The sequence below is a fragment of the Cornus florida genome, unplaced genomic scaffold (assembly GCF_030987335.1).
Source record: "Cornus florida cultivar Cherokee Brave unplaced genomic scaffold, ASM3098733v1 CherokeeBrave_3.0.0_Hap2_Chr01, whole genome shotgun sequence".
Classification (NCBI taxonomy): domain Eukaryota; kingdom Viridiplantae; phylum Streptophyta; class Magnoliopsida; order Cornales; family Cornaceae; genus Cornus; species Cornus florida.
In genome coordinates, this window is record NW_026775571.1 from 116,786,447 (window position 1) to 116,813,056 (window position 26,610).

The following is a 26,610-nucleotide window of genomic DNA, read 5'->3' on the forward strand; positions in this document are numbered from 1 at the left end:
GGGACTATCTGTATGATGTGATGAGAAGTTGACTTACTTTAATCTAACCCCTACGCTGGTCCATGCTCATGTGATGATCAATTTACAGGTGTTGATATCAATCTCATTCAAATGTTATGACACAGTTAATAAAATGTGACCTAAAAGAAAATTCTTGATCAACAACGAGCATAATGTAATAGCCACTCACTAATAGTGTTTTATTGTGAGTCCACTTCTATGAACATACCTAGAGAGTGATCCTTCCACCAAACTTGTCATCCTTTTATTGCATAGCGGAAGATAGGATTGTCCTGGATTTCCATTCATCGGTTAAGCTACTCCATCATATTCTTATCTCCCAAATACTTACAAATTAAGCTTATATTTATATATAAAGGACAAACTCAGTGCACCCTACTTTTCAGAAGTATGTCGAGTGTATAGAATCATTCAGATATGGGAGAAATTGTTTTCTACCTACACGTATAACTGTAATTTGAAATAATTGAATTCTTCATCCTAACTAGACAGATTAATTCATGGACTATGTGTGGGGTATCATTTCTTATTTTTTCGCTTAAAACACAAGGTGATGTGCTAGCTAGTTAGTACAAAATACCTCAAATTTTGTAAATTTGGCCAATAATGTTAATGTAACTGGCTTGATGCGGAGATATATTTCAAAGTCAAGCTTTAACACGCACACATGTCTCAGTGACACACTTCAAATCCTAAATGTCCTTATACGCACTGCAAGATAATTCTAGAACCGAATCCACATCCTGGCCACGAGAAATTGGATCGCAACAAAACGCGAGCGCAACAAAATTCCAAAACCTCACAGTACTTGTAGTATACAACTAGAACTGGAACTTTTAGATATCAACTTGCAATTGTTCACTCTAGCAAGAGCCAAGAGGCAATCACTGTTTTATGGTCCCTTGTGATCACTAAGGCCCACATGAATTTGGGACCAAATTCAGGACAGATACATAACTAAGTGCAAAGTGAAGCAGGAATTGGGTAAACTTAATCCACCCAAAAAAGAGAACAGAAAACATCAAAATTAAGAATGTTTTAACTTTAGTTTATTTGAGTGGAAATGTTAGTTTTAAACCTAGTTTATTCAATGTAGTGGGAAGAATAATTAGGAACAAGTCACTTTCATTGGCAAAAAAATGTCTTTCCAACTAGATAGTGACTTACTGCTATTAGACTTTTGATCACACTCTTTAGAGATTTCAACTACGCAAAGAATAAAGTTGGTATCTTTTAAGTCTGGTGGTTCGATATATAATTCATATAAAACCAGAATGATTAACCCACTTTCATATTTCCTTTTGGGAATTGAAATTGTCAAAGGCAGTAGAGTAGGTACACATGTATTGGTTATGAAGGAAACAAGGTCCAGTTACATGGTTTGTTGAGTCTCCGCAAAACATGTCGTAAAACAAGGTTCAATCACTGAAAGAGATTGTTATGTGACATAATCTTTAGTAATCTTTTCCATTAATTTTTTGTATGTTAATATGTGGTCCATATGGAATGAAGTAGGGGAACTATGGAAATCATCCATTGATATATGCAACAACTATATATAAATATATATGTGTATGTATATGTGTGAATATATCAATGGGTGTCTATATTAAAGACGGTGGAACAATTGTAAAAGGAAAATGGTACAAACAATTTAATTGTTTCAACTTGGTGAATTGCTTAAAAGCAAAATGGTGACTTGCAGCCCTGGCGGGTTAGCAGTGATGGTGGGACTTGGGCCTGGCACACACAAGGTCAGTGTTCGAGTCCTCTACCAAGCCTTTTAATTTCGTCGACTAATCTGATGCTATAGTTATGAGACCGACTGCAGTATCCTAGTTTAATGCCCTGAAAGAAAATTCTACTGGAAGATCTGCTACAGCATAAGTACTATAACTTTTTAGAGTTGTCAGGAAATCATAACCATAGCTTCACCTTGGTGCTTTTAGACACATGCATACCAATTGACCCCACACACACACACACACACATATAACTTTCCTTTCGGCTTCAATCTCAGTTCTTTCTTAGCAATGCTCATTACCTAATTAATGGAGTTATTGGTTTGATTTTATTTATTATTATTTTTTAATAATTTGTCATTTAATTTAAAAAGTTAAGTTGTGGAGCAATGTTGCATATAGCCTATATACGTCTTCTATTCAATTAATATATATATATATATATATATATATATATATATATATATTTTTTTTTTTTTTTTTTTTTTATTACTTGTAATGTCTTCCTTAAGACCGGATCACCCTGTTTAGAGACTTAACATTTTTTAAATACACCCTTATCAAAAATTACATCGGACTCTAAAACTAATGCTAACGGACAGGGGCAGAGCCAGAATTTTATTTCAGAGGGGACACAATGCACTTGTTAATTTTTTTTTATATAATAAATATGACAATATAATTTTTTTAAATTAAAAAGACAAATAAAAAAAATAGTTGTAAAATAATATACTAAATAGATACCGTAAAAAAAATACAGTTACAAATATAAGAGTCAAAATATTAATTAATAATATTTTAATTAAATACAATCACAAATGTCATCGGTAAAAGAAATAAGTTTAAAAAAATAAAAAAATAGATAATTATACATAAGTGAAAAAAGAATTTTTTTTTAAAAAAAAGGAAACAAAAATTAGAAATAGAAAAATATATTGTAAATATATACCTATGTATAGTAGGTTGGAGCAAAGTGAGGGGGACAGGTACCCCCTCTGGGCCTTAATTGGCTCCACCCTTGCTAACGGATCGAACATTTGTCTATTAAATCAAAACTCAAGTTGCTTATCCTCTGTTCATTTTTCCTTTGAATTCGAAGCTGATTGAGCCCCCTCTTAAAACCAGTGACCTGGCATATACAAATATGCACAACCGCTTTGTCCGCATGAGAGAGAGCGCATTAGTGCCCAAAAAACTGAAATATTATTAATGATTTATTCTACTGGTGTGGCTAATTTTTTTTCTTTTTCTCATTTTATATTTCATTAAATTATAAATTCGAATCTTTAAAACAATAATTAAGAATTTAAGATGTGGAAACCATTTAATGGAAGTTCCACTTTTGCATTTGACACATGTCATGACAAGAGTCTTTTTCTAATCCAATAGGCCGATACATGGATGGTTTAGCAACTTTGACTATGAGTTGTATGAAACAGTTGGATAAACAACATCATAATAAAAACTGTCAATGTGTCGGTTATAACCCTCTGATAAGTCACGTAATTCTTCCACACGAGTGTCACTTCGCGTTTTGGGCCGCTTTTGTTTTCGTGGTCTTTTGCGTTTTTGTTATCGTTCTTTTTTACTTGACTTAAAATTTTTACGACTTTCACGTTGTTACTTTTACACTTACTCCCCGCTTGATTTTTGGGTTTTATGGTTCGTCACATTAACTCATTTTTCATCAACTAATCATAAGGTAGTAATTTAGTAATATTTTCTAGTCTTTTAATAAAAATAAAAAAAGTTAACGAGTCAAGTCCTCATAAAATTTAAAATGTGTGCAAGTGTATTATTCTTTTTCTTTGAAATTTTTTAAATAATAATAAAAACAGAAATAAACCAACATCATTTTATTTTGAAAAATCAAAACAAAAGTTACCCACACAATTTTAAGTTTTCTTTTGTCAGATAGGATTTACTTGTAAGGGTATCGTACTCAAGAGACTTGTGTTAAATAAATTTGTCAACAAATTTCTTAAATTCCAAATTAATTTGAAAGTAAGATAATCGAATTGTGATGACTAATTTTAAATTAACTAAATAAAATAAATTAAAGAACAATGATTAAATAGGATGTAGTAAATAGAGATAGAGGATTAGGGGTATGACTTAACCACTAACGTCGCACCACTAATCAATTGTATCAATTTATTGGAGATACATCGTATAACATGCACAGGGAATTAATCATGACTACAAGCACATATTAATTCAGTTAGAAAATAATATAATTTAAAACTAAGTATGGACTATCTTTGATTGGTATAAACCATCTACCTAACTACTTTATTCTAAGGTGTAGCATGGTCTATCTTTCTAGGCATAATCCATCAAATCTCTAACATTATATTCAGATAAAAACAATTGTGTAGTCATCTCATTCACAACTACAAGAAGTGAATGAGTTGTATTCAATTACAAGATTAAAATATCTAAGACAAGACAGAAAAATATTTGTAATCGAATTAAAACTCCAAAACCGATTTTTATTAAAGATTCAATTAAAAACCCTATAGATTACACAATCATGCATGTTGAAAATTATTTCTCCAATTATTAAATACAATTAAACCAGTGTGCTAAGCTAGGGCTACATCACAACCCTAGCAAAGCGTTTAGCCAAGCATGACTGGAGTGGAATTTTTCATGGTTGAGGAAGACATCTTCACCGCCATGGATCGATCTCTTCTTTCTTCTGAATGCTCTCAGCCTCAAGCTCCTCTGTATTCCTTTCAATGCTGTAGAGGACTCCCTTTAAATAATAAAACATCGGCCCTAAAGTTTTCTTTTTCATATAGGAGATATACATAGAAATTCTGTCAAATAAGGACTTTAAAATTCGTGCAGACTTCCAAACCAATTTTGACAAGGTAAACAGCAGTTTTAGGGAATCCACGTGAAATACAAAATTATAGCTCTTCGAATTTCCTTTCAACCCACGCGGGAATTTAACCGTTTTGACACTCGAGAAAAGAGATACAGCCAGATTACCAAAAATATGGTCAAGTTATCAACTTTGGCGAAAGTTTCCTTTTTGGAGAAGGATTTTTTTCTTTTTTTCTTCTTTCCATTCTCATCAACTTATGGCTTCTTTTGGACTATTTTCTAAGTATAATTAGACTTAAATCTTCAACATTGCTCGGTCCCACGAAAAGTCATCTTTTAAAGCTCAGAATTACTGGTCTTAACTGATTTTACAATTAAAGCTCTGAAATAAATAAAAATAATAAAATAATGTAAAATCACAAATAACTATTATTAAGAGAATAAAACATGCGAATAGAGGGGCTAAAATGTATAACATTCAGCGCCTAACACGTGTGTTTTGATTTATGAACTCCAGATTACTTTTTTATCTGATAGAAATGTAAATATTTAAATCGATGTGCAGTAAAATTAGAGAGAATAGAATTAAAAATTATCACATTCTAGAGAGGTTGGAGTATCACTAATTAAAAATAAAATGAAAATAAAAAATAAATTAAAAGAGTTTGGACATGTGCAAAATGTCGGTTAGGAAAAGTGACATAATCATATTAAAGATAATATTAGGAGAAAAGAAAGAATTAAGTTTAGACTTGGTTAGAAAATTGGACACACAGAAGTAAGGCTATTTTGGTCATTTGACACCAATTGGTTGCATAAACAGTTGAACAAGAAAGTGTGTATTGCATAACTATATATATATATATATATATATATATATATATGAGGAGAGAGAAAGATACTGTTGGTATATTCCTGTTCGTATCGACTCAATTGTTGCTTATATCTAATTGGATGTGAAATGAAAAAGCGCACAGAAATCTCAAACGTTCAAGAGAGACATAAACGACTTGTAGGGAAAGGAGGGAGTGTACCTTTGCAACTCTGCCATGTGATGGATGGATTTAGGGAGGAACTTCTGCCTCTCTGAATTCCCAAACCTTTTCCTTCTCTTGGCCTCTACCACTGCGTTCAATAATTTTCTCTGCCAACAAACAAAAAAGGAAAAAGTGCCAGAAAGTGAAAGAAAATAAGAGGAAAAGCTGAATATCATCTATTCGAGCTCTGCGTATACTTCATATGATCTGCTGACGAAGAAGAAAAGAATCATATGGCGCCATTGAAGTTCAGAGACAGTAAATGGTACTGTTCTTGACCTTGCAATTTGTTCCTTTTTAATCTCATTTTTGGGTGATTTTTTATTCGCAAAATAAAGAATTCAATTTTGTGTTTTTTTATGATTTCATTTTTAGTTATTATTTTGAAATGACTTGTCCCCATTTTGTTTGTTTGTTTATTTTGAGCAGTTTTTTTTTGTTGCAGTTAATGGTATTACTTTCATTTTCAACAACCTGTCACGATCTTATGGAATTTGAATTCTTTCAGAGTTCCTTTCAACTTAGGTCTGTACTATAAACAATTATATCTGAATTTCTGAATCTTGGGAACTTGTGTGCCAAAATTGTGAATCCTTCTTGAGGACAAATTAAGAACCATGTTTGAATTTTTGGGAAAGATGGTTGTGTTCTCTCTGTGTTTGAATTTTTTGGGAAAGATGGTTGTGTTCTCTCTCTGTTTCAATTTTTTGGGAAAGATGATTGTGTTCTCTCTCACACTGTCACACACACAGACACAAACAAACATCACTCTGACGCACACCCATGAAGTTAATGTTTTCCTGCCAAGTTTAATTTGCGAAAATGAATCCGAGGAGGTTATTCAAGTTTATTGCTTTTAAAAATGGCTAACAGATCAAAATATAGCCTAATAAAATTAAAAGCTCATGTTAAAGATTAGTAACATTTCAAGAAAATTCTGGATTCATCTGGAGTTAACTCTATGAATAAAGTGACATTGGATTGATATAAGAAGTTCCCACTGTTATTCTTATTTTATTGGTGTTTTTTCTTTTTCTATTTTTTCAACCCACCTGTTAGTATATTCTTTTCTTAGTATATTCTTTTTCTTTTTCTGTTTTTTCTTAGTATATTCTTTTCATATACTAGAACATTCAATGGTAGAAGACATAAATGTCTCACTTTTTATGTTTTCATATCTGCCTTCTGTGCTTTCTTTTCATATACTTCTATTCACAGATGTAATTTAGTAATGAAAACTGATCAATTTATCCTCCAAGTGTGTGAGTGTGTGTGTGTGTTTGTTTTCTCTTTATTGATGAAATCCAAGAATTTTAACAGGAAGTATTGTTACAGGTTCCTTGCAAATGTGAACTCGTTACAACGGCTGCTGTTGACTTTTGGCAAGTAAAAATCATTATTGAGATGGCTGAATTGCTGTTGGGCACACCACAAGATACATTTGTCTGATTTTCACTCTTTGTGTTGCATGGCTTGAATCTGTCTTCTTAATCCAGATTTGTTGTTGGTTGATTGAACTCTCTCTGCGAGGCAAATCTATCTCCTTTGGCAGTGGGCAAATCCTGATTGGAACTTTGGCTTTCATTCAGGGGCAAATCTCCTTGGGCAATATAAATTGGTTTTAAAATAAAATATCTTTTAAGAGAATTTGGCAACATATATACACATATATTTGATTATCAAAGATTCAGCTCTGTTGGGCAAATCTCCTTTGGCAAAATTCACAAGTTTCCTCTGGTTGGCCAGAGCTGTTTTGGCAGTTATACTTGAGGAGGTTTTCAAAAATTGTCATCTTCTCATTCTCCTGGAACTCCAATCTGGCTATCGGGCAGATCTCCTTTGGCACTGAGTATCTTTCCTTTGGGACTTTCACTCATCTTGGTTGAGAAAATCTCCTTTCGCAGTTTCTTCTAGTGTCAGTCCATTTTTTGGGCAAATCTCCTTTGGCAATTGGGAGTCTCAAGTAGACTCCCTTTATCTCTATTTGGCAAATCTCCTTTGGCATTAATCTCCAATCCTTTGGAGATACTATCTTGATCTCTGCAGTCCAAGATCAGATTGATCTTGAAAACGTAGATATATTTTTGAAGAATTATAGTGATATTTATTATCACTTCATCCTTTGATGTCCAGCACCACTTGCTGATCCTTATTGCAATCTATTCAGCTTAAGATAACATTTCGACAGGCAAAGGTGTTGACTGTTCTGAACCATAAGGCAAGGTGCAAATCTGGTGGTAACTTACTATCCCTTCTCAATATTATTGTCTCTTTATAGCAATATGGTTAGTTAATATATTTTAAAATGCATCAGAAGTAGGTATATAGTTTCTTGAATGAAGCTGAATATGGTTAATCAGTGTTAGTTGTGTTATATCATTCAGACTGCTCTTCTCACTTATATCATTCACAATCACACTCTTTCCATATTAACTTTTTAAAGGCTGCAATATCTCAGCCCTTTTCTTTCTCTTTCTTTATTTATTTATTTATTTTCCAAATATCTAACTAAATTGCACATATATTCTGATAGGCATTCACAAGATGGATTTGGACCTGAGTGACTTCGACAGTTTCAGTGTGACTAGTAGCAGTGAGGATCTAGATGATATTGAATTTTTGTATGGTGGGCAGGCCTGTAACATTTTGTCAAGTCTGGAGGAAACCATCGGAAAGATTGATGATTTTCTCTTGTTTGAGAAGGAATTTATACATGGGGACATCGTGTGCTCCAAGACAGATCCATCCGGACAGATGGGCAGAGTGGTCAATATAGATATGTTTGTGGACTTGGAAAATGTTCATGGAAAAATGATAAAAGATGTGGATTCTAAAAACCTTCAAAAGCTTCGTTCCATTTCAGTGGGGGATTATGTAGTGTATGGACCATGGCTTGGAAAAGTGGATAAAATAGTTGACTGTGTCACCATCCTGTTTGATGATGGTTCAAAGTGTGATTTCACCACCATGGGTCCAGAGAAGCTCCTACCTATTTCTCCCAACTTACTTGAAGATTCACGATACCCTTATTATCCAGGACAGAGAGTGCTGGTCGAGCTCTCATCTGTTTCCAAATCAGCTAGATGGTTATGTGGTACTTGGAAGGCGAAGCGAGATGAAGGAACTGTTTGTGCTGTGGAAGCAGGATTGGTGTATGTTGATTGGCTTGGCTGTGCTCTGGTCAGTTGTGAGAGGGTGCTTGCTCCCCCATGTTTGCAGGATTCAAAAAAACTGACCTTGTTGTCATGTTTCTCACATGCAAACTGGCAGCTTGGCGATTGGTGTATACTTCCATTTGCTGACTGTAAAGGTGGTATTGAGCATATCTTTCTTTATACATCCTCTTGTGAGCCCATTAAAGGGCATAAACAATCAGACAAAGAATTTCATAGAAGAAACTTCACTTCGAATTTTCAGGATCTCTTTGTTATTGTGAAGACAAAAACCAAAGTTGATGTTCAGTGGCAAGATGGCAGCCACTCATTGGGTTTAGATTCACAATCCCTGTTCCCCATAAATATTGTTGATGCTCACGATTTTTGGCCTGGACAATATGTAATTGAAAAGAACACTTGTGATGATCCACATGTTCCTAGCAGCAGAAGATGGGGCATTGTGAGGAGCTTGGATCCGAAGGAAAAAACTGTGAAGGTCAAATGGCAAACTTCTGAAGTAAATCGAGCATCTGATTTGCTGGGAGAGCAGATCGAGGAAACTGTGAGCGCTTATGAACTAACTGAGCACCCAGAATATTCCTATTGTCTTGGTGATGTAGTGTTTAGTTTAGGAAAGAGTCAGCCGGTTGATCATGTTCATGGAAAAATTTACAAAAACCCCGACTCCTTAAAAATGGAAATGGGCGAGGAGGCTGATCTGAAGGGTATGTACTGTGGGGGAGATCAAAATGAGTTCCCCAACAATAGTTACTTATCATGTATTGGAATTGTTATGAGCTTCAAAGATGGGACTGTTGAGGTGAAATGGGCTACTGGTCTTATTACCACGGTATGGGTTCCTTTTTCTTTTCTGTTTTTTAAATTCAAAATTATATTTATTTTATATTTTTGTTATGTTCTATTCTAAATTTTCAAGTTTTTTTTTTTTATTTTATTTTTTTATTTTATTTTATTTTATTTTTTTTTAAAGTTGATTATGCTTTCTGATTGAGTTCTACTGGGTACACAAGTATAGTTTGCTTTAGTAGTTGCAATGGCACTTTTGTAAAAAACTTTTCTTGTAGAAAGGATATCAAGATATTACACAACTTCTAGTCATTTTTGAGAGGACCATTAAGTTCTAATTTTGCAAGATTATTCCTCTTAAGTACAATTTTATTTATTAGACAAATTTGCATTTATAAACTCATAACATAAACATTTTAATTCTTGTGAACATAGTTTAAAAGTAAAGTTTACATAATCTGGTTGTGTTTAAACAATTTTTTTTTTTTTTTTTCATTTGCCCCCGTGGGAACTTGAACCCTCACAATCGACTTAAACAAATTTTATGGGTAGGATTTTTTTTTTTTTTTGTCTTAATTAAAATTCATAGGACTTATTGGTCCTTAGATGGGGCTCAAAATTGGGTAATGCCATAGTAATGCAAACTAAAATTTCTGCATCTTCGCAAAACTAAAGTTTAGCTTTCTAATTGCAAATTTAAATATCATAACTGAATTAAGCTTGCTCCTTGTTCTTTCCCAATTATACTCAAAAACTTTTTGCTGAGCAGATTTTTTCGGTATTTCAGTTGCTCTTGTGCTGTGTCCCTTGCTCTAGGATTTAAGGGATTGAGTCTTGTGAAATTCATTCATGCTCACTATTTCACAATGTAAGAGAACACTATGGTGGGATGAACAGATCTGGCTTCCCAAACTAGTTAGGATTGTTGTGTAATCCACCATTCTCAGATGCTTGTCAAATATGTTTAATGATTTACCATCCATTTTGTTTTCATGCAGCACTGAAATTTGTTTCATGATGTTCTGCCCATTTGTTAGTTATTATTTCTTTAACACTTCAACATCATTTCAGGTTGCCCCTTGTGAAATCATTCAGATGGATAAATTTGAAGGTTCATCTGCCTTTCCAGTAATCAATGAGGAAAACAATGAGCAATTGAATCAAGAGATTACCGAACATGACAAGCCTTCTTTGCACTGGAAAGGAAAGGTAATTCCAACTCTTTCCTTTTGGCATGTACTCACACTGAGACACACATATCCCACTCTCTGACTATCTATAGTGAAGGCTTTCTGGTTTTGGGACTCATTTGTTGGTGAAAACTTGTATCATAGGCCTTGTATGAGACTAGAAGTACTTGCTTTTAAATTTATTTAGAAGTCACGGGGAATAGAAAATTTTGCAATAGCTTAAGGAACAATTCAGGAAAAAAAATCAAGTCTGTGTGGGGGTAAAAGGTAGTGTTTGTTGGAAGGTTGAGCCTTATTTGTATTTTTTCTATGAGGAATCTTGTAACAACTGCAGAGTTTTCGAAATTTCACATCTGTGATTTTGAACTTGGATGCATTCCCTTAATAAATAATATATATATATATATACACACACACATATATATATATAAACTATAATTTGGGAATATTTTGTCAAGGGAGTGAACTCCAGGTCGACTTGACTGTTGAAACTTCACAGAAAATAGGAAAGAAAACTTATTTTCTACAACTGTAACTCGAATCCCCAAATTGTTAACGAATTGAGTTACGACTTCTTAATTTGTGACTTTTATTTAAATTCAGTATTTATTTTCAAATACTTGTGTCAACTGTAGTCTACGTATTAAAAGTTGATTTTCCACTTACATGCTCAGGAATTATTGGACTCTAGTTTCTATTCCCTTCCTCAAGCTGCTGTTGGGTTTTTCACGAGCATTGTGGCAAACCTATTCGGGCCTCTTGGTTCCACATCACTACCAGGTATATCTGAGCATGTTTTAGAAGCTGCGCCTGATGGGACCAATGAGGAGGAACTGGAATTTCGCAATTTGTGCACTGAGGGATCACCAGTGATTGTAGGTGACTTGCAAACACCTGACAAGACTAATTTAGAGCTGCAAATCAAAGATATTGGGGAAAATGAAGCCCTTCAATTTTCATTAGACACCAAGAGCCCAGAAAATTTTGGGCAGTTTGATATGGTTAATGGTTGCTTTGACCACCATTTTGCTGATGGTTCCGGCAAGGGTTTGACATTGTCTCAGGTTGGAAGATAACTTCGTATTTCCCCTTAAAATTTACTAGTTGACACATATATTGGAAAACAATGTGTTCTTCTTTTATGTCTGTAGGTGAAAAAGAGTTGGTTGAAGAAGGTTCAGCAAGAATGGATCATTCTTGAGAAAGATCTTCCTGGTATCTTATATATTTACTTCTTTGATATGATTAATTCTATGAAATCTATCATTAGGCAGCAGCCGGTCGGATATGATAAAGGATACGAGTGAGTTTGATGAGTGAATCACATTAGTGGGTTCACTAACCTAGCCTAGTACATCAGGCGAAATGTAAAATATGGTGCTTATCTCTCATCTTTTACATTTCTTTTAGTGGCCCATGGAATCCTATCCAGCATCAAGATATTGATGGAGATTAGATTAAGATAGTGTATTTTACTTATAAGCAAAATATATTTCATGAAGGGCACAAAAAAAGGGGCCAACCTATGTACAAGTGAGGTATACAACACCAGGATAAACAACATTGAGGGACCCTTGTCTCGGTCCCTTAAAACTCCCAAAAAACCTTTTTTGACGAGCCATCACCAAAACAGACTCTAGCAATGGAGATGGAAGTTCTTATTCTTTTCCTCCACTTGGCTGCAAAGCCCACATTTTCCCAACATTTAGGAAAAAGAAAATCCCCAATTTGCGTTAGACGTTCTCGATGTCTAACTAAACCGTCCCACCTCTCCCTGCTGCAACCGGGTATTTACAAATTCGTTAGCTATGAGCACCACATCCAGGGTTTGCGTACCTCAACAAAGGCATTTTGGGTCACTGGAACTTCTCTCATCACCCACCAGAGTGAAAAACAGAATTTTCACCATAGCTTATAAATACTACCCATCTAGCCAGCAGATCAAAACTCGAAAGTCCCTTATTATCCAACCACTCCAAAGCACTGCCATAACATCCACCCTCATCACATCCAAACACTGTTATTGCTGAAAGAAAGCCCCTGTTGATCCATCTGGATCAGGAGCCTTATCCCCATTATATTGCCTGCCTCCGCTGAGAATGGCCTCTCAACCAATCTCTATTCGCCTCTTTATGAAATCCTTTGTTGAATACCTTCAAAAATAAATGAATGCGAAAGAAAAAGGAGGCTCTTGTGTGTTTGATTAGTGAAAGGTGAAGGTGAAGAAATGGGTGCAGTATATAAAGCAGCCATTATATAAGTTCAATATATAAAATGTTCAAAAAAAATTGAAGATTGGAATTCTTTTGTAATTCTCAAGTTCCAAATTTTGTGAGCTATGGTTAATAGAACCTACTTTGTAACCTGAACAGAGACAATTTCTGTCCGTGTCTACGAGGACAGGATGGATTTGTTGCGGGCAGCCATCGTAGGAGCACCTGGAACTCCATACCATGATGGAATTTTCTTTTTTGACATTTTTCTTCCTCCAGAGTATCCTCATGAGCCACCTGTAAGTAATTTAATTTAGTTCTCCGGTTCTTATTGACATAATATCTGAATAAAGAAGTTACTAAGTTAGTAGTCCATATGTATTTTTGTTTATCTACGTCCACATTATATCTTACTGATAACTCTCATAAATTTTATTGACATTGAACTTCTTGCAGCTGGTGCACTACAATTCGGGTGGGCTGCGTGTCAACCCAAATTTGTACGAATCTGGAAAGGTCTGTCTCAGTCTTCTCAATACATGGACTGGCAAAGGCACTGAAGTATGGAGTCCAGAAAGTTCCACTATTCTCCAAGTTCTCCTCTCACTACAGGCTCTTGTGCTTAATGAAAAGCCTTATTTTAATGAAGCCGGATATGATAAGCAGATGGGAAGAGCTGAAGGAGAGAAAAACTCAGTGAGCTACAATGAAAATGCATTTCTTGTTAGCTGCAAATCAATGTTATACCTACTACGCAAGCCACCCAAGGTAAATTATTTGTACAATAGCAATTAGCTCTAAAATTGCATGGTTTCAACAATGGCCACCATAACTGCTTATATGATAATTACCTCTGGACCATTAACAAAATACTGTCTGAACGTTAACAGATTAGCAGCCATTATATCGACTGTTACACATTTTTTAAAAACATATGTTAATAGATTCATGGGGCACTCGTTTGTCCCCTGAGATGAATCTGGGAAATGATTCTATATTGTTTTCCATAACTTTCAAGGTCAGTTTTACAAATTGAAGAACCAATTTTATATATTTTCATTAATGGTAATTTGGTGATTCAATTCTTTGCTATAACTCTGATTTTGTTTTGTAATGCAACTATTCTAGTTGATTTACTGTGCCATCAAATACTCTAAAAAATGGAATGACTTATTTTCCATGGGATGTTCAGAATTCAGATGCCCCAAAGTTAAAGTAATTAACTAATTTATTATTTTAGCAAATTAGAATTACACCCATAAAAGATGATTATTGGCATGGCCTAGCTCCTGTCCTTTCACATAAATAACGTGATACATGATCCTTGAATTAATTTCTTTTTGGCATAAGAGTTCTAAATTTAAAGTTGGGTCATTTCTGTACTGGTGCAGCATTTTGAGGCACTTGTGGAGGAGCACTTTAGTCGACGCTCCAAATATATTCTTTTGGCTTGTAAGGCATATATGGAAGGAGCTCCAGTCGGCTATGCTTTTGGTTGCGAAAAATCCGGGGAAGAAAATCAACAGGGAAGTTCTACAGGGTTCAAGATCATGCTTGCTAAGCTCATCCCAAGACTTGTGGAAGCATTTTCTGACAAGGGTATTGATTGCGGGCAAATTTGCTGAACCCCGAATTTGAAGGTGCTGCAATGGAGGTATGGATTTATAAATTTTCCTGATCAAGACATCAGTGGAATGTGTATAATTTAAGCTCTTCCTGGTAAAAGATTTGGTTTCACTTTTTTTTTTTTTTTTGTTTGGTTTTGGTTATGGTTTCTATATCGGTATACTGGAGAAATAAAAAGAAGAGAGAGAGAGACTTGATAGTACATGTTGTAATATATGTTGTATGGTGTGTTTTATACATTGTCACAATCTGTTTGAATGAAATGATGCTTTAAAATAAACCAACAGTGTGACACTAATCTTTTGGAAAAGGCACCAATGGCCCCTAGTGGGTGTTCGAGCCCAAGTAGGGGCAAAATATGGTGGGTGTGGGCTTAAACTTTTCGACAGAATAAAAATAAAATATAAAATAAAAATGGAAAAGGTGTTATATAGTAATGGATTAAGATAAGTAACTAGAATGTTGATGCCTATTATTTTCTGAACAGAAGTCATGGATATTCTGTGTGAAGAATTCAACTTTTTATGGTAGTGAAATTTTAGTACTTTTTTATTGTATTGATAAGAGTGAAGTTTCAAATATGTTTTTACTAAAAGAGAAAATAGTGTTCCGTAATTAGTGCCTTTATTTAGTTAAAAGGATAGTTTGGGAATGTTAAAAAAAATAGTACATTTAATTTTGGAATATGACATGTTTTTTGGGACATCCCAAAATGAAAAGATAGACAATTATTTTGGGACGGAAGAAGTAATTAATATTAAAAATTTCTTATCTGAAACTCATTTTTTAACAAATTAATCCTCTTTGGATATATTTGATTTGAGTTTGTCATTTAGGTCAGGTGGTAAGGCTAAGGGCATAACTTGGGCAGGCCAATTTGAATCCAACTCAATTTTTCATCGACTTGGGTGACTATTTTTTACAGTTAAGGTTGGGTGGGCAACTATCCCATTTTTACAATTATGGTTGAATATGAGTTAAAAAATATTAACCCGGACTTGATTAGGGTTGGAATTGGATTAAGGTGTCATCAACCCACCCATACCCAAACTAAATTATAAATATGTATTTCAAATTATGGCCAAGTTGGTCTGGTCGATGGTTCATTTGTTATTTATTGGCCAATATCTTCAATTCGTTTTTACCGTGAAAAAAGTAAGCTCCGTTCATATTTTGCTTAGTAGTGGAAGATGATGTGCATTCCAAGCACACAAAAGAATGAGAAAGTGATATTCAAGTCGCATAAAATCGGTGTGATATAAGATGTTTTATGAAAAAGTCAGCGTGCAACCTGAATTCTAATCCAAATCTCTCAGTCCGAGTTGCAATCCCAAATATAAACCTGAGCAAAAAAAATTAAGGATGAGTTGGGTTTGGATTATTTAGCTTAGGTTAAAATTGAACATTTCATATGTCAGCGAGTTGTCCTAATTAAGGCAAAAACTGATACCAGACATCACCAGTCTGTCGCAAACATGATCAGTCACCACTACATTTAAATACATACGCTACATGGGCCCTTCACAACAATCACAACTAGGTGAAATTAAGGACTTGCACAATAGTTCACTGCACATTTTCCATACAGCAGGAAAATGAAGTGGGCTTCCGATCTTTTCATGGAAGCAGAAAACATGACAGAAGACAGCTACAGAAAAACAAAATTACCTAAACCGTTTTTTTTTTTGACGTTTTCGTATGCAGAATTAAGATGCTTAGCTCCATTCGGAGTTGAGGGAGTTCCCATTGTGTTCATCAACTTCCATCATTGACTCTCCTGCACCTGATATTCTGCATTCTCACAAAAGAGCCTTCTTACTGTTATGAGGAAAAGCCAATTAGAAGAAAATGTAGTCTCTTGAATGATGGACAGGGAAAAGAAACACGGTTGAATGGATTTTGCAAGTTTCTGGTTTTCCTGCGAATCAACTAAATAAAGTTCAACATGTTCCAAATCACCAAATTAATAGAATTTTGATATATTGCACTCCAAACATACTAAATCTGATTCTCCATGTTCATGTGGTACGGTTTTTATCTTCACAAAAATATGTTCCAAAGTGCACCGGACTTCATATGCATGTGCAGCAACACACGAATAGAAATGTGAGAGGTGTTAGGAAATAAAATGTTCATCTGAATAAGAATAAAGTAAGATGCATTAGATATTGATGATATGTACAAATTATATCATGGACAAAAAAAGGGGGCGATGAACATACATGAACCGAAAGTTTTCCTATCAATTGCTTAATTACACTGAAGTGGGGTGATTACAGATGAAAATAGGAATAAACCCAGTTGTTCAAAGGAGACAGAAAAATTCCAAACCTCCTCCATGGTCAATTGATATGGTTGCTACATAAAGCAGCGTCCTTTGCCATAACCGGCAGTCTTGTCTTAATGTTCTACACCTAGTCCCACCAGAAAACCTGAAATCATCGTACAATCCTCTTGTTAATTACTGTAAATCACGAGTGATGCTAGTCAAACAATGAAAAGGAAAATATCAAGGAAAAAGTGGATACATGGTAGTTATTTTAGTCTAGAAATAATCACAGTGGCAGTAAATTATGTGCCAGCAAATATTTATACACCTCTGAATCATTGATATTCCACAGAAGTGAATTAGTTGGAAAACATTTGAACATGACAAAGAAATAAAATCTTTTATTTCCCCTACGATTTCGAATAGTCAATTTCATCTTGTAGGACTACCAATGGCAATGGGGCTAGGACTGAATTGCGCTAAAGCAAAAGCTCAGCCCAAACTATTGTTTTTTGGTTCAAAATTGAACTCGGCCCCAAAGCTCACATCGTCCAGCATCCAGCCAGAGGTTAGCCATTCTATGACAAAGGGCTAAAAATTTCAGATTGATAACACGGGCAACAAGTCATGTGAGTTTACAAATGCTTAAGAAGTATATTCCAGATTTCAACCAAGGAACATAGTTCCAACAAAGATTGAAATTACAGTGCAGAAATATTTACCTGCATCATGTCTCAATCATTCAACACATCCATGTTTGTATACTAATAACACAAAACAAACATGTATTGATAAAATGGTGAATTGGATAACAAATAATAGTAAATTTAATTGGCCTCGATATTTACAATGTTGACCAATTAATCATAATAATACTTAGATTTTTGGTGGAGATTGAGGACTGAAAAAAAATTAAAAAAAATCAAAGAAATTCTCAAAAAAAAATTTGTGACCGATTAAAGGTGCGTTGGAGGTATTAAACGTAATACAATGAAGGTCTCAAGTGGATCAAGGTAGATGGAAGTTCAGTCTGACTTGTAAAAGCGGATAAGTGAGTGGTAGTCTCGAGTTGACTCATCAGGGTTGTCCAAGACTAGAGAGGCAGGGTTTGATATGGTGCTCTCAAGAATCTTTAAAGCTTCGCCTCAACTGTGCCAAAAGTTGAACTCTACCATGGTCCCATTTTGAATTCATAGTTCTATTTATAATTCAAGATCAAGGGTAAGATAACCCACCCACTAAAAATGTAAGATTTTTTAGAAAATCAGACATCTAGCCAGGTTGGTTAAAATAGAAAGAAACAATAGGATGAGTGTTCCTACACTCACTCGTGCCACTCACTCAGTTTGCACACACATACACATTTAGAATACGGAATTCATCCTCACTATTGGAGCCCCTCCTTATACATAGGCATCATTTATTCATAAGGTCATATCTAGTCATGGCACTACATTAACATGTGCATGGCATGTACAGAGTGAATTTTAAAGTCTTCCACAATTGTGTACAGATTGTTAAGCACCGGAGATATTTGAAAGATTCTAAAATATTAGAGAGCTTATAGACATTTGTAGATAGTAAAGCTTTTTAAATAATAGAGATATTAATAGAGTTATAAATATTTAGAATATTCCAGAGACTAGATATCATAATATGTATATATGATGTCTATATATAAGGAGGGACTCTAATAGTGAGGGTGTACTCAATAATAGAAGTATTCTAAATGTGTATGGGTGTGAGTGAATGGTACGGCCGTACGACTGTAGTACCACTTTTTTGAACCTGTTCCACTCATTTTCAAAGTAAGTTTTCCTCGTCACTCTATAAAAGAATAAAAGGTTAAAAAATAGATATGTTTCAGGGAAAATAATAATAATTAGGAACTATTGTACAAATCTAATTTGCTTCTTAACCACCCTTAACACAAATTTTTAGATTAATTGGCTACAGGCTATGAAGCACGGAAACAGATAAACGGATACGGCGATACGGGAAATCTAGAAAAATTAGTACACGGATACGGCGGGAACACGACAAATAATAAATAACTTTATATATATATATATATATAATGTTGTACAAATTAATATTAATGTTAGTTTTTACAATCTTTGAAAAAAAATTGTATTTTTTTGGTAAAAAGAAAGAATCATAGAAGGAGAAAACAAAAACAAAGAAACAAAGAGGATTAGGGTTTTCTTAGAATAAGAATTAAGAGTTAGTTAAAAATAAAGGTAAGAATCCATAGAAGAGAAAAAAAGTTCATAGGAAATAGAGGAAAAAGGAAAAAGAAACTCAAAAAGAAATTTATTGTGAGAGGAAAAAAAGAAGTATCTAATATTTGTGAAGAACAAGAAGAAAGAAAAGAGGACGACAAAGCAGAAGAGAGGTAAGAGAGACCATCCACTGCTAGCGAAGCTTGGTTGGTGGGAGAACAAGATAGTCAAACATGATTATGCAAGAGTTTGAACATATAAGGATAAATATTTAATTATTTTTAATATAAAATTGTTTTATAAAACAACAAATAATTACCATCATATTGCTGAAAGTAATTAAACTCCTCCTAATATTTATACTTCAACTCAACATTGTTTCTAAAACTTTCTTAAAAATCCCTAAGAATGGGACACGTGTGTCGGACACGTATCCATGGCGTGTCGGACGCATGTGTCTGAATATTAAAAAAAATACAAAATATTTGGACACATTTTTTGGTGTGTCTTACACGTCTCGAGGCGTGTCCGTGCTTCCTAGACTATTGATTTGTACCATAAGACTAATTCCCACTTTGAATATCACACACTCATTATTATGAGGGTCAAGCAGTAGTAGGCATTTGCAAATCTGATCAAAATATTACGTTTAGAACATGAATCAGATATGAATATTGTCTCACATTTTACCAAAAAGATCTGTTGATCAGTCCATTGATTGACAAACTCACTAGTTTGAATGGATGCAATTCCTGAAACTGACAAGTATCAAGTTGGTCCCCAAGGTTAAGTATTCTCATTTGATTCAAGTAGGAACTACGAAAAAGAGTGCGCATATAGAATTTACGTCTCTGATATTAATTCTTGAGAAAAGATGACTAGTTAGCATTAAGAGAAGATACGGTATAACATGAGAGGACTACAGAAGTCTGAAAAACTTGAGAATGAATATTACCTCAAGTTACATGTCATAGTTGAATTTTTTGCCAGTAAGAATACGAGAAATCTGGAGACCCCTGCTGAATGCTTCGTTGAATAGGATCCTTGTCTGCATTGACTGGAATCCAGGCATCCATGATAGCATTGCCAAAGGAACCATAACAATCAACCCGAACATCATATCATACAGCCGAGCCAAGGAAACAACAGTCCCCCACACCACAGTGGACTGCAGAAAAGGCCTGAGCACCTGCGCAATAAGTATAAGCCCCCATCCCGTGGGGACGAATGCCAACACGCTCGTGATGAGATCGAGAAATACAAGGTCGGTGAACTCTAGAAACAGAAAAATAACAAGTACTGAAAGCGCAATGACAAGTAGCTGAATCAGCCGATAGTAGATGTGCTTTGTTGGAGCATACTTGTCCCCAGCATATGCCATGACCACATAAATAGCAACGGCCACAACCATGTAGATCCAGGATAGCAAGTAAACAGCAATACTGGTGTTATCACCAGTAATGTTCAACTGGTAGACAATCCCATACTGGAAAAAGAAGAAACGAAGATCTATAATTATCTCTAACAACTTTCCCCAAATGCCAGTTGTTCTCAAATGGTCCTGTTCCTCATACCACCATGTTTCCCAGCACTGATCTGCCTTTGCAAAAACTGCTCCTCCTTTATACCATATCCAGTTCAAGAAATCATTAAAGTCATACACAGTTTTTAACCAATCAAAGCCAGAAGGGTTGAACACAAAAGGGGACATTATCCACGACACAACAAGAAACCAACTTGAGATAGACATAGCTATGTAGACAAAAGTATCCCTAGCCACGGAGCTATGCGCAGCATACACTATCAGAATCACCCCGAGTTCAATTGCCTTCACGAAATGGCTGCGAGAGTACAGTCTATAGTTCTCAGCAAAGCTCTTGTGTTGCACAACAAAACCACGCCCTGTGGCTCGGTACTTAGCACCCCCATGAAGAATGGTGCGTCCAAAGAAATGTGTACGAGTTCCCATAGAGAAAGTGTAAAATAATGAAGCAAGTTGCAATTGCATTGTTAAAAAGTCCCAGATTGCCTGAAGGAATCCATGCTCCAGAGAGTTCTCCACGATCATTGGAAGGGCAGTGAACAGTCCCATCTGGATAATGAACTGCTGATTCAGGATTGCACCAAGGGCATTATTGTTGATAGAATCGTTCTCAACACCACTGAGAGCAAGATAGAGGCGACCCCACAAAAATGTATAGACAGTAACAACCACCATCATAGTGTTGAAGTAGGATCCCACAGAAGTGTAGAAGAATGAAAGCATACGGAAAAAGTCCAGTCTATGACCCAACCTGTATACATCTCTGCTCAAAACCTGCTCACCGTTGCCACTAGAAACCTTTGCCTCAAACATGGAGATCTGATTCAATCCAACATCCCTTCCCTTACCCACTTGTATGTATTCATGGTGTGTTACATTGCCGCCTCGCAGTGTGCAATTGAAGCCAGCAAATATGTCCTCACTAATATTGATAACTCTAGAAGCCTTGCTGATGCCACCCCGGGTCAGGAACCAGAACCTGTCGAACACATCTGGATGACCATAGTGCATTCTCACCTTGAGCGGGTTTGCCAGAACACGCTGCCCTAGTGTCACAAAACACATTTCCTGAGCAGACATGAACCAAGCAAGTGATGATACAGAACCTGTGAAAATATTTTCACGAACTCCCAAAATGCTTGGTTTCCTGATACCATAGTAGGTTTTAAATTCTTCCAATAAATTCCGCATCTTGAGTGCCTCCTCAAAACAATTGTCTTGGTTCATGTCAATAGTTTGAACTGCATCTCCCCGTGTGAAGATAATGGCATGGTTCTGATTCTCTGGTTTACCCTCCCCAAGTTTCAGTGGACCAGGCAACCTAATGCGATAGATTTCCACCTCTTTCTTCAGTTGCTGGTCGTACTTGACAAGAACGGAGTAATACTGCACTTCGTCTCTTCCCAAATAAACCTCATCAACATAAGCAACCCGAAGGGCTTCGTTGTTTTTCATCAGATATAAAATATCCTCAGCACGGGCGTCACCCTTCGCCTTCTGATACCCATAAATTTGGCATGTGACCACATATGTGAATTTCATCAGAGCATACCCAAACTCATTCCCTTTAAACAGAAGACTTACACCAGTACTTGCTCGGTTGAGATTGCGAGAAGCAGGCGCCGCACCGTTACCCAAACCATCCAAATTGCTGTTCTGCCTCACTGAACCAAGCGAAGCAATTTCTTGCGATCTCTGGTGTATGTCCATCTCAGATGCAGAATCCAGAAAGGCAAGCATTTTGAGAGCCCTGTAGTAATACATCATTCCCCTTACAGTCCGGGATAGAGTCTGGCCTCTGTATGACGCCCAAAGGCGGAGATCCCTTGCTTTAATTGACCAGATTTCATTGTCATCCTGCATTCCTTCTCTACGCATCCTCTCCATAAAATTCATCCATTCATCTTCATAAATCTTTTGCAGATAAAACAAGGTGGAAATACCATCCTCATTTGGACTTCGAAGACTTTCTTTCCCGAACACAACTTCTTCATCATAGTAAGGAGTCAGAACAGTAAAAGCCATCATGTTCTCAACCTTGGGAGCACGCGGAATGTTCATAAAAAGTGAATTGCTAAAAAACGCGATGCGCCGTCTTGCCTCACGATTTTTTGGAACATTGTGCATCGAATCTCTAGAGGTAAGAATAGTCTTCAACCGTCGCAGCTGCTTATAGAAGAAATCATCCTCATCATCGGGAAGTTGAACAGCATTCTCAAAAAGCAGCCCTGCATCAGTGGTTCGATTAAGAGGTGCCAGGCCTTCATGCCTCAACTGTTCAGTGGACTTCTTCACCCAGGGAAATTCTCGAACAGAAAGTTCATACAAGGCCTGCAATACATTGACCACCTTACTTGTATCTTTCTCAGGTATCAGCAAAAGATCAATAAGAGATATCAATTGAGCATGAATTTTTGGTAGAATAGTCAACTTGTAGTTCCTTGTGAACTTTTCACCCTTAATATTATTATCAATCTCCATGAACAATTTTGTAACAATGGAATGCTCTTCAGTGCCATATTTAACAATCTCAAGAAGCAAGTACCTGATGCTATCATAGGCTTCAATTACCGCACACCGCCTATACTCATTCTTGCATATCTTAAACCAAACCCAGAGATCAAGTTTATCAGACAGTTCTGCTGCCTGTCTCAGAGCGAGAAGCAACTCATTGCACAGGAGAAAGCATGGCCAACGAATAACACTAATCTGCCAACAGTTAGGTGGCAATTCTATAAGCTCCAGTTCTCGGTCACTGATGAGATCTTCTTCCCGGAAAGTTATAATAATTTCATTCCATATTAAGGCAAATCTGGTTGCTTCCACCTCGCTTGATTCAATCTTCTTGTAGAGACCAAGCCCGTATCGTAGCTTCAATCGATGGATTGCATCACGGAGCTTGTGCACCAAGGTCGGGGTTGAACTCATGGGCAGATCCTCTGGCATGAGATTAAACTGCAATGCACTAGCAAAGAACTGGAACCTAAGCCTCAGCTGTTGGATATTTCGGATCTCGCCTAAATGTGAGAACAACCCAATAGTACCGCCAACAAGAGAGGAAAAAATTGAATACCAGATTTGCATATCTATTAGGTATATCAGAACAACTGGAATCCACATCAATACAACTGCTGTTCTATTGCTACCATTAAAAAATTGATGAAATTTGTATTTTATATCCTTTTCATTCAAGAGATACTTTGTCGGGCTGACCAAGGGCTTGATTTGAAGGAAGTAACTGAATGAGAATTTCGAAAGCAATACTGCAATCCAGAAGAGAGTGTATTTTATGTTGCTAACAAGCCCTTCCCTTATCCCGCGACCCACAAAGATTCGTGTTTGAAACCACCATGTCATCATGTAAAAAATCATCCAGTTTGTTTCTTCAATGACATTCCTAATCCATGGAAGAATAAAAAGAACCAATGCTAGCAACTCTGGGATGACAAACACAAAGGCAGCCCAAAGAAACCTAATAATCTGATCATTTGCCTCATCCGACCACCTCCCATCAGCATTCTTTTGTCTCCAAATTAACCCATAGAATACCCCAAACACAATAGTCCAAGTCACAGCAACCATGCCCTTAAGCACCATCCTCACGCCAAGCCACACAGTCTCCCTGGTAACCAAACTATACTGTGTTCCAGCATCAAGCACTGATTGGATAATTCGAAGACCCGCCCAAGTGATAAAAACAGTGAGTAATTCAACCTTCACATCGGGATTCTGCTCAAATGCTTGCCATGGGAACTCTGTACCCTCCCAAGCAACAATAATTGAAGCCTGTAAAAACAAAATCAACAGAACCCACAACCGATCAAAGCTCCTAAACACATTCCAAAATGTCCTTTGCTCAACAAACCCAGTCTTCCCTACTCTCTTTTCACTATTTGTTGCTAAAAATTTACTTTCAACATCAATGGGCCACTTGAGCCTCCGAAAACACCTTCTACTCCAAAAGTACTCATTCACATCATCATAGTTCCTCCAAGCCGAATGCGGAGCAGTCCCATTTCGACTCCTCTCGACTTCGCCCCTAATTGTCTGGTAAATGGGCATAATTACACGGTTCAAGAAACCATTTTCTCCCAAAGTTGAGGGAAGAAAAGGAGCGCCCGTAAAATCATCAATATGCTCGTCAAGAACTTGGTTAAGCTCCATGGCCATATGGTGATATATATAGCATATACATTCAGGGACGAAGCGGACATTTCCGGCTTCGCCCCAGATCAAGAGATAGAGACATACGTACAACAGTTCGCGGCGGAGGAGGTCGGAATCGCGGTGATTCGAGAGCTGCACGTTTGATTTCCGGCCGAGGTAGGAGCACCAAGAGGTATAGTTTTGGAGGAGTTTGCGGCGGAAGCGGCGGAGGACCGGCGGATCGAGGTCGTCGGGGATTGTCGGCTGCGGTTTGACGCGCATTTGAGAGTTAGCTAAGTGGAGTACCAAGTGCTCTCTTTGGTTACGAACGTTGTCGTTCTGGAACCCAAAGAAGGCCCCGAGCCAGTCCATGAGGTCCATGCCGTTGGCCCATGTGCGGAATTGTGGTCTCCGGAGGTCCCCGACTGCACGTAGGGCGGCGGCGGCGGCGCGTACCTCTGGGAACCGGAGGGAAGGGTGGTCGGTTAGGAGGTTGTTGATGGGGATTATGTTGAAAGGCTCTTCGAACCGTGGAGGAGGCGGTGGCCGCGCGTACGGCGAGCCACGGCCGCGCGTGGGTAATGGGCGTTGTCTCATGATTGCATCAGATGAGGTTGTTTAAAACAGCTTTCCCTCGCAACTTTTCAGATCAATTCCACTTGCAGCTTGCTAATTGTTGAACTGGATGAAGATCAACAGAGTGAGATTACAAGCACAGAACACACATACATACATATCATAAGGATAGAGAACGAGAAACAAAGACCTTTGTGTTCTACAGCTACTACCGCCAGTCTAATCGGTTCAATGTGGTATGGTGGTATCTTGAGCTTCGTTTAGAATTTAGAAAATGATAACGTTTCATCTCCCAAGGACCACGCGTCGATGAGAGAGTGGATAGCACGCCACTTAACTTAACTAGAGAGAAAAGTGGGCCTAAAAGGTCATCACGTGTTCAACTCTTCCTCCTGGGAATAAGTGCAAGGACAGGCTGCTAAACATTTTTACTGGCCCCACATTTTTTAAGATTATTAGTATTTTAAAGTAAAATTTACCCCAGTAAAATTTCCTTCAGCGTTTGAAATTTGTAAATACCATCTTTTTTAACCGTGACAAATAACTCCACTAAATTATCTAAAAAGTATTTTAAAATAAAATCATTTCGTTTGGTCAATAAATCATTAATGGTCATATGAAATAAAAATTTTGCTGAAACAAATTTGTCTTATTTTGACATCCTATGTATTTTGCCGAGGAGAATACATCAACCGATCTATCCAACTTAATTTTTGAGTTGAATAGTTGGTGATCAGTGATAAGTGTTGTGTTTTGAGAGCCTTGTATTTCAAATGAAACCGCTGATGGTCATATGAAATAAAAATTATCTAAAAAGTATTTTAAAATAAAATCATTTCGTTTCGTCAATAAATCATTAATGGTCATATGAAATAAAAATTTTGCTGAAACAAATTTGTCTTATTTTGACATCCTATGTATTTTGCCGAGGAGAATACATCAACCGATCTACCCAACTTAATTTTTGAGTTGAATAGTTGGTGATCAGTGATAAGTGTTGTGTTTAGAGAGTCTTGTATTTCAAATGAAACCGCTGATGAGAAAATCAGCATAACTGTTGGATTTCATTTTCTATGTGGGCCCACTGGATTTCATCAAACGTGTAAATTTCTATTTTTGGATTGTAACGGCAGCATTGTTGGTGGAGTATTATTTTATGTGGGCCCACTGAATTAACACAAACAAAAACGACGGTATTGATGAACTCATCAAATTGCGTTTCTTTTTAACA

At 36.4% G+C, this 26,610-nt stretch overlaps 2 protein-coding genes and 1 non-coding gene across 6 annotated transcripts; 1 reads left to right on the forward strand and 2 right to left on the reverse strand.

Annotated features, from left to right (window-relative positions):
- Positions 1-5,516: 5,516 nt before the first annotated feature.
- LOC132316406 (probable ubiquitin-conjugating enzyme E2 24) lies at positions 5,517-14,903 on the forward strand. 3 transcript variants are annotated; one of them, XM_059814895.1, is made up of 10 exons: positions 5,518-5,897; positions 6,078-6,157; positions 6,968-7,869; positions 8,166-9,637; positions 10,666-10,803; positions 11,459-11,848; positions 11,936-11,999; positions 13,157-13,296; positions 13,454-13,765; positions 14,389-14,903. In XM_059814895.1, exons 4-10 carry the CDS (start codon positions 8,177-8,179, stop codon positions 14,620-14,622), a joined length of 2,739 nt encoding a protein of 912 aa, XP_059670878.1. In that variant the 5' UTR covers positions 5,518-5,897; positions 6,078-6,157; positions 6,968-7,869; positions 8,166-8,176; the 3' UTR covers positions 14,623-14,903. The 3 variants fall into 3 exon arrangements, with proteins under 3 accessions (XP_059670882.1, XP_059670878.1, XP_059670872.1); XM_059814899.1 differs by lacking the exon at positions 6,078-6,157 and having other exon boundaries at positions 5,517-5,897; positions 6,968-7,855; XM_059814889.1 differs by lacking the exon at positions 6,078-6,157.
- A 1,857-nt stretch (positions 14,904-16,760) lies between these two features.
- LOC132316426 (callose synthase 11-like) lies at positions 16,761-25,647 on the reverse strand. 2 transcript variants are annotated; one of them, XM_059814907.1, is made up of 3 exons: positions 25,570-25,647; positions 20,070-25,484; positions 16,761-17,055 (listed from the first exon to the last, which is right to left on the reverse strand). In XM_059814907.1, exon 2 carries the CDS (start codon positions 25,398-25,400, stop codon positions 20,076-20,078), a length of 5,325 nt encoding a protein of 1,774 aa, XP_059670890.1. In that variant the 5' UTR covers positions 25,401-25,484; positions 25,570-25,647; the 3' UTR covers positions 16,761-17,055; positions 20,070-20,075. The 2 variants fall into 2 exon arrangements, with proteins under 2 accessions (XP_059670890.1, XP_059670886.1); XM_059814903.1 differs by having other exon boundaries at positions 20,070-25,647.
- LOC132284500 (small nucleolar RNA J33) lies at positions 22,356-22,435 on the reverse strand. Its single transcript, XR_009472297.1, has one exon. It is a non-coding gene; the product is annotated as a small nucleolar RNA J33 (small nucleolar RNA).
- Positions 25,648-26,610: the final 963 nt, after the last annotated feature.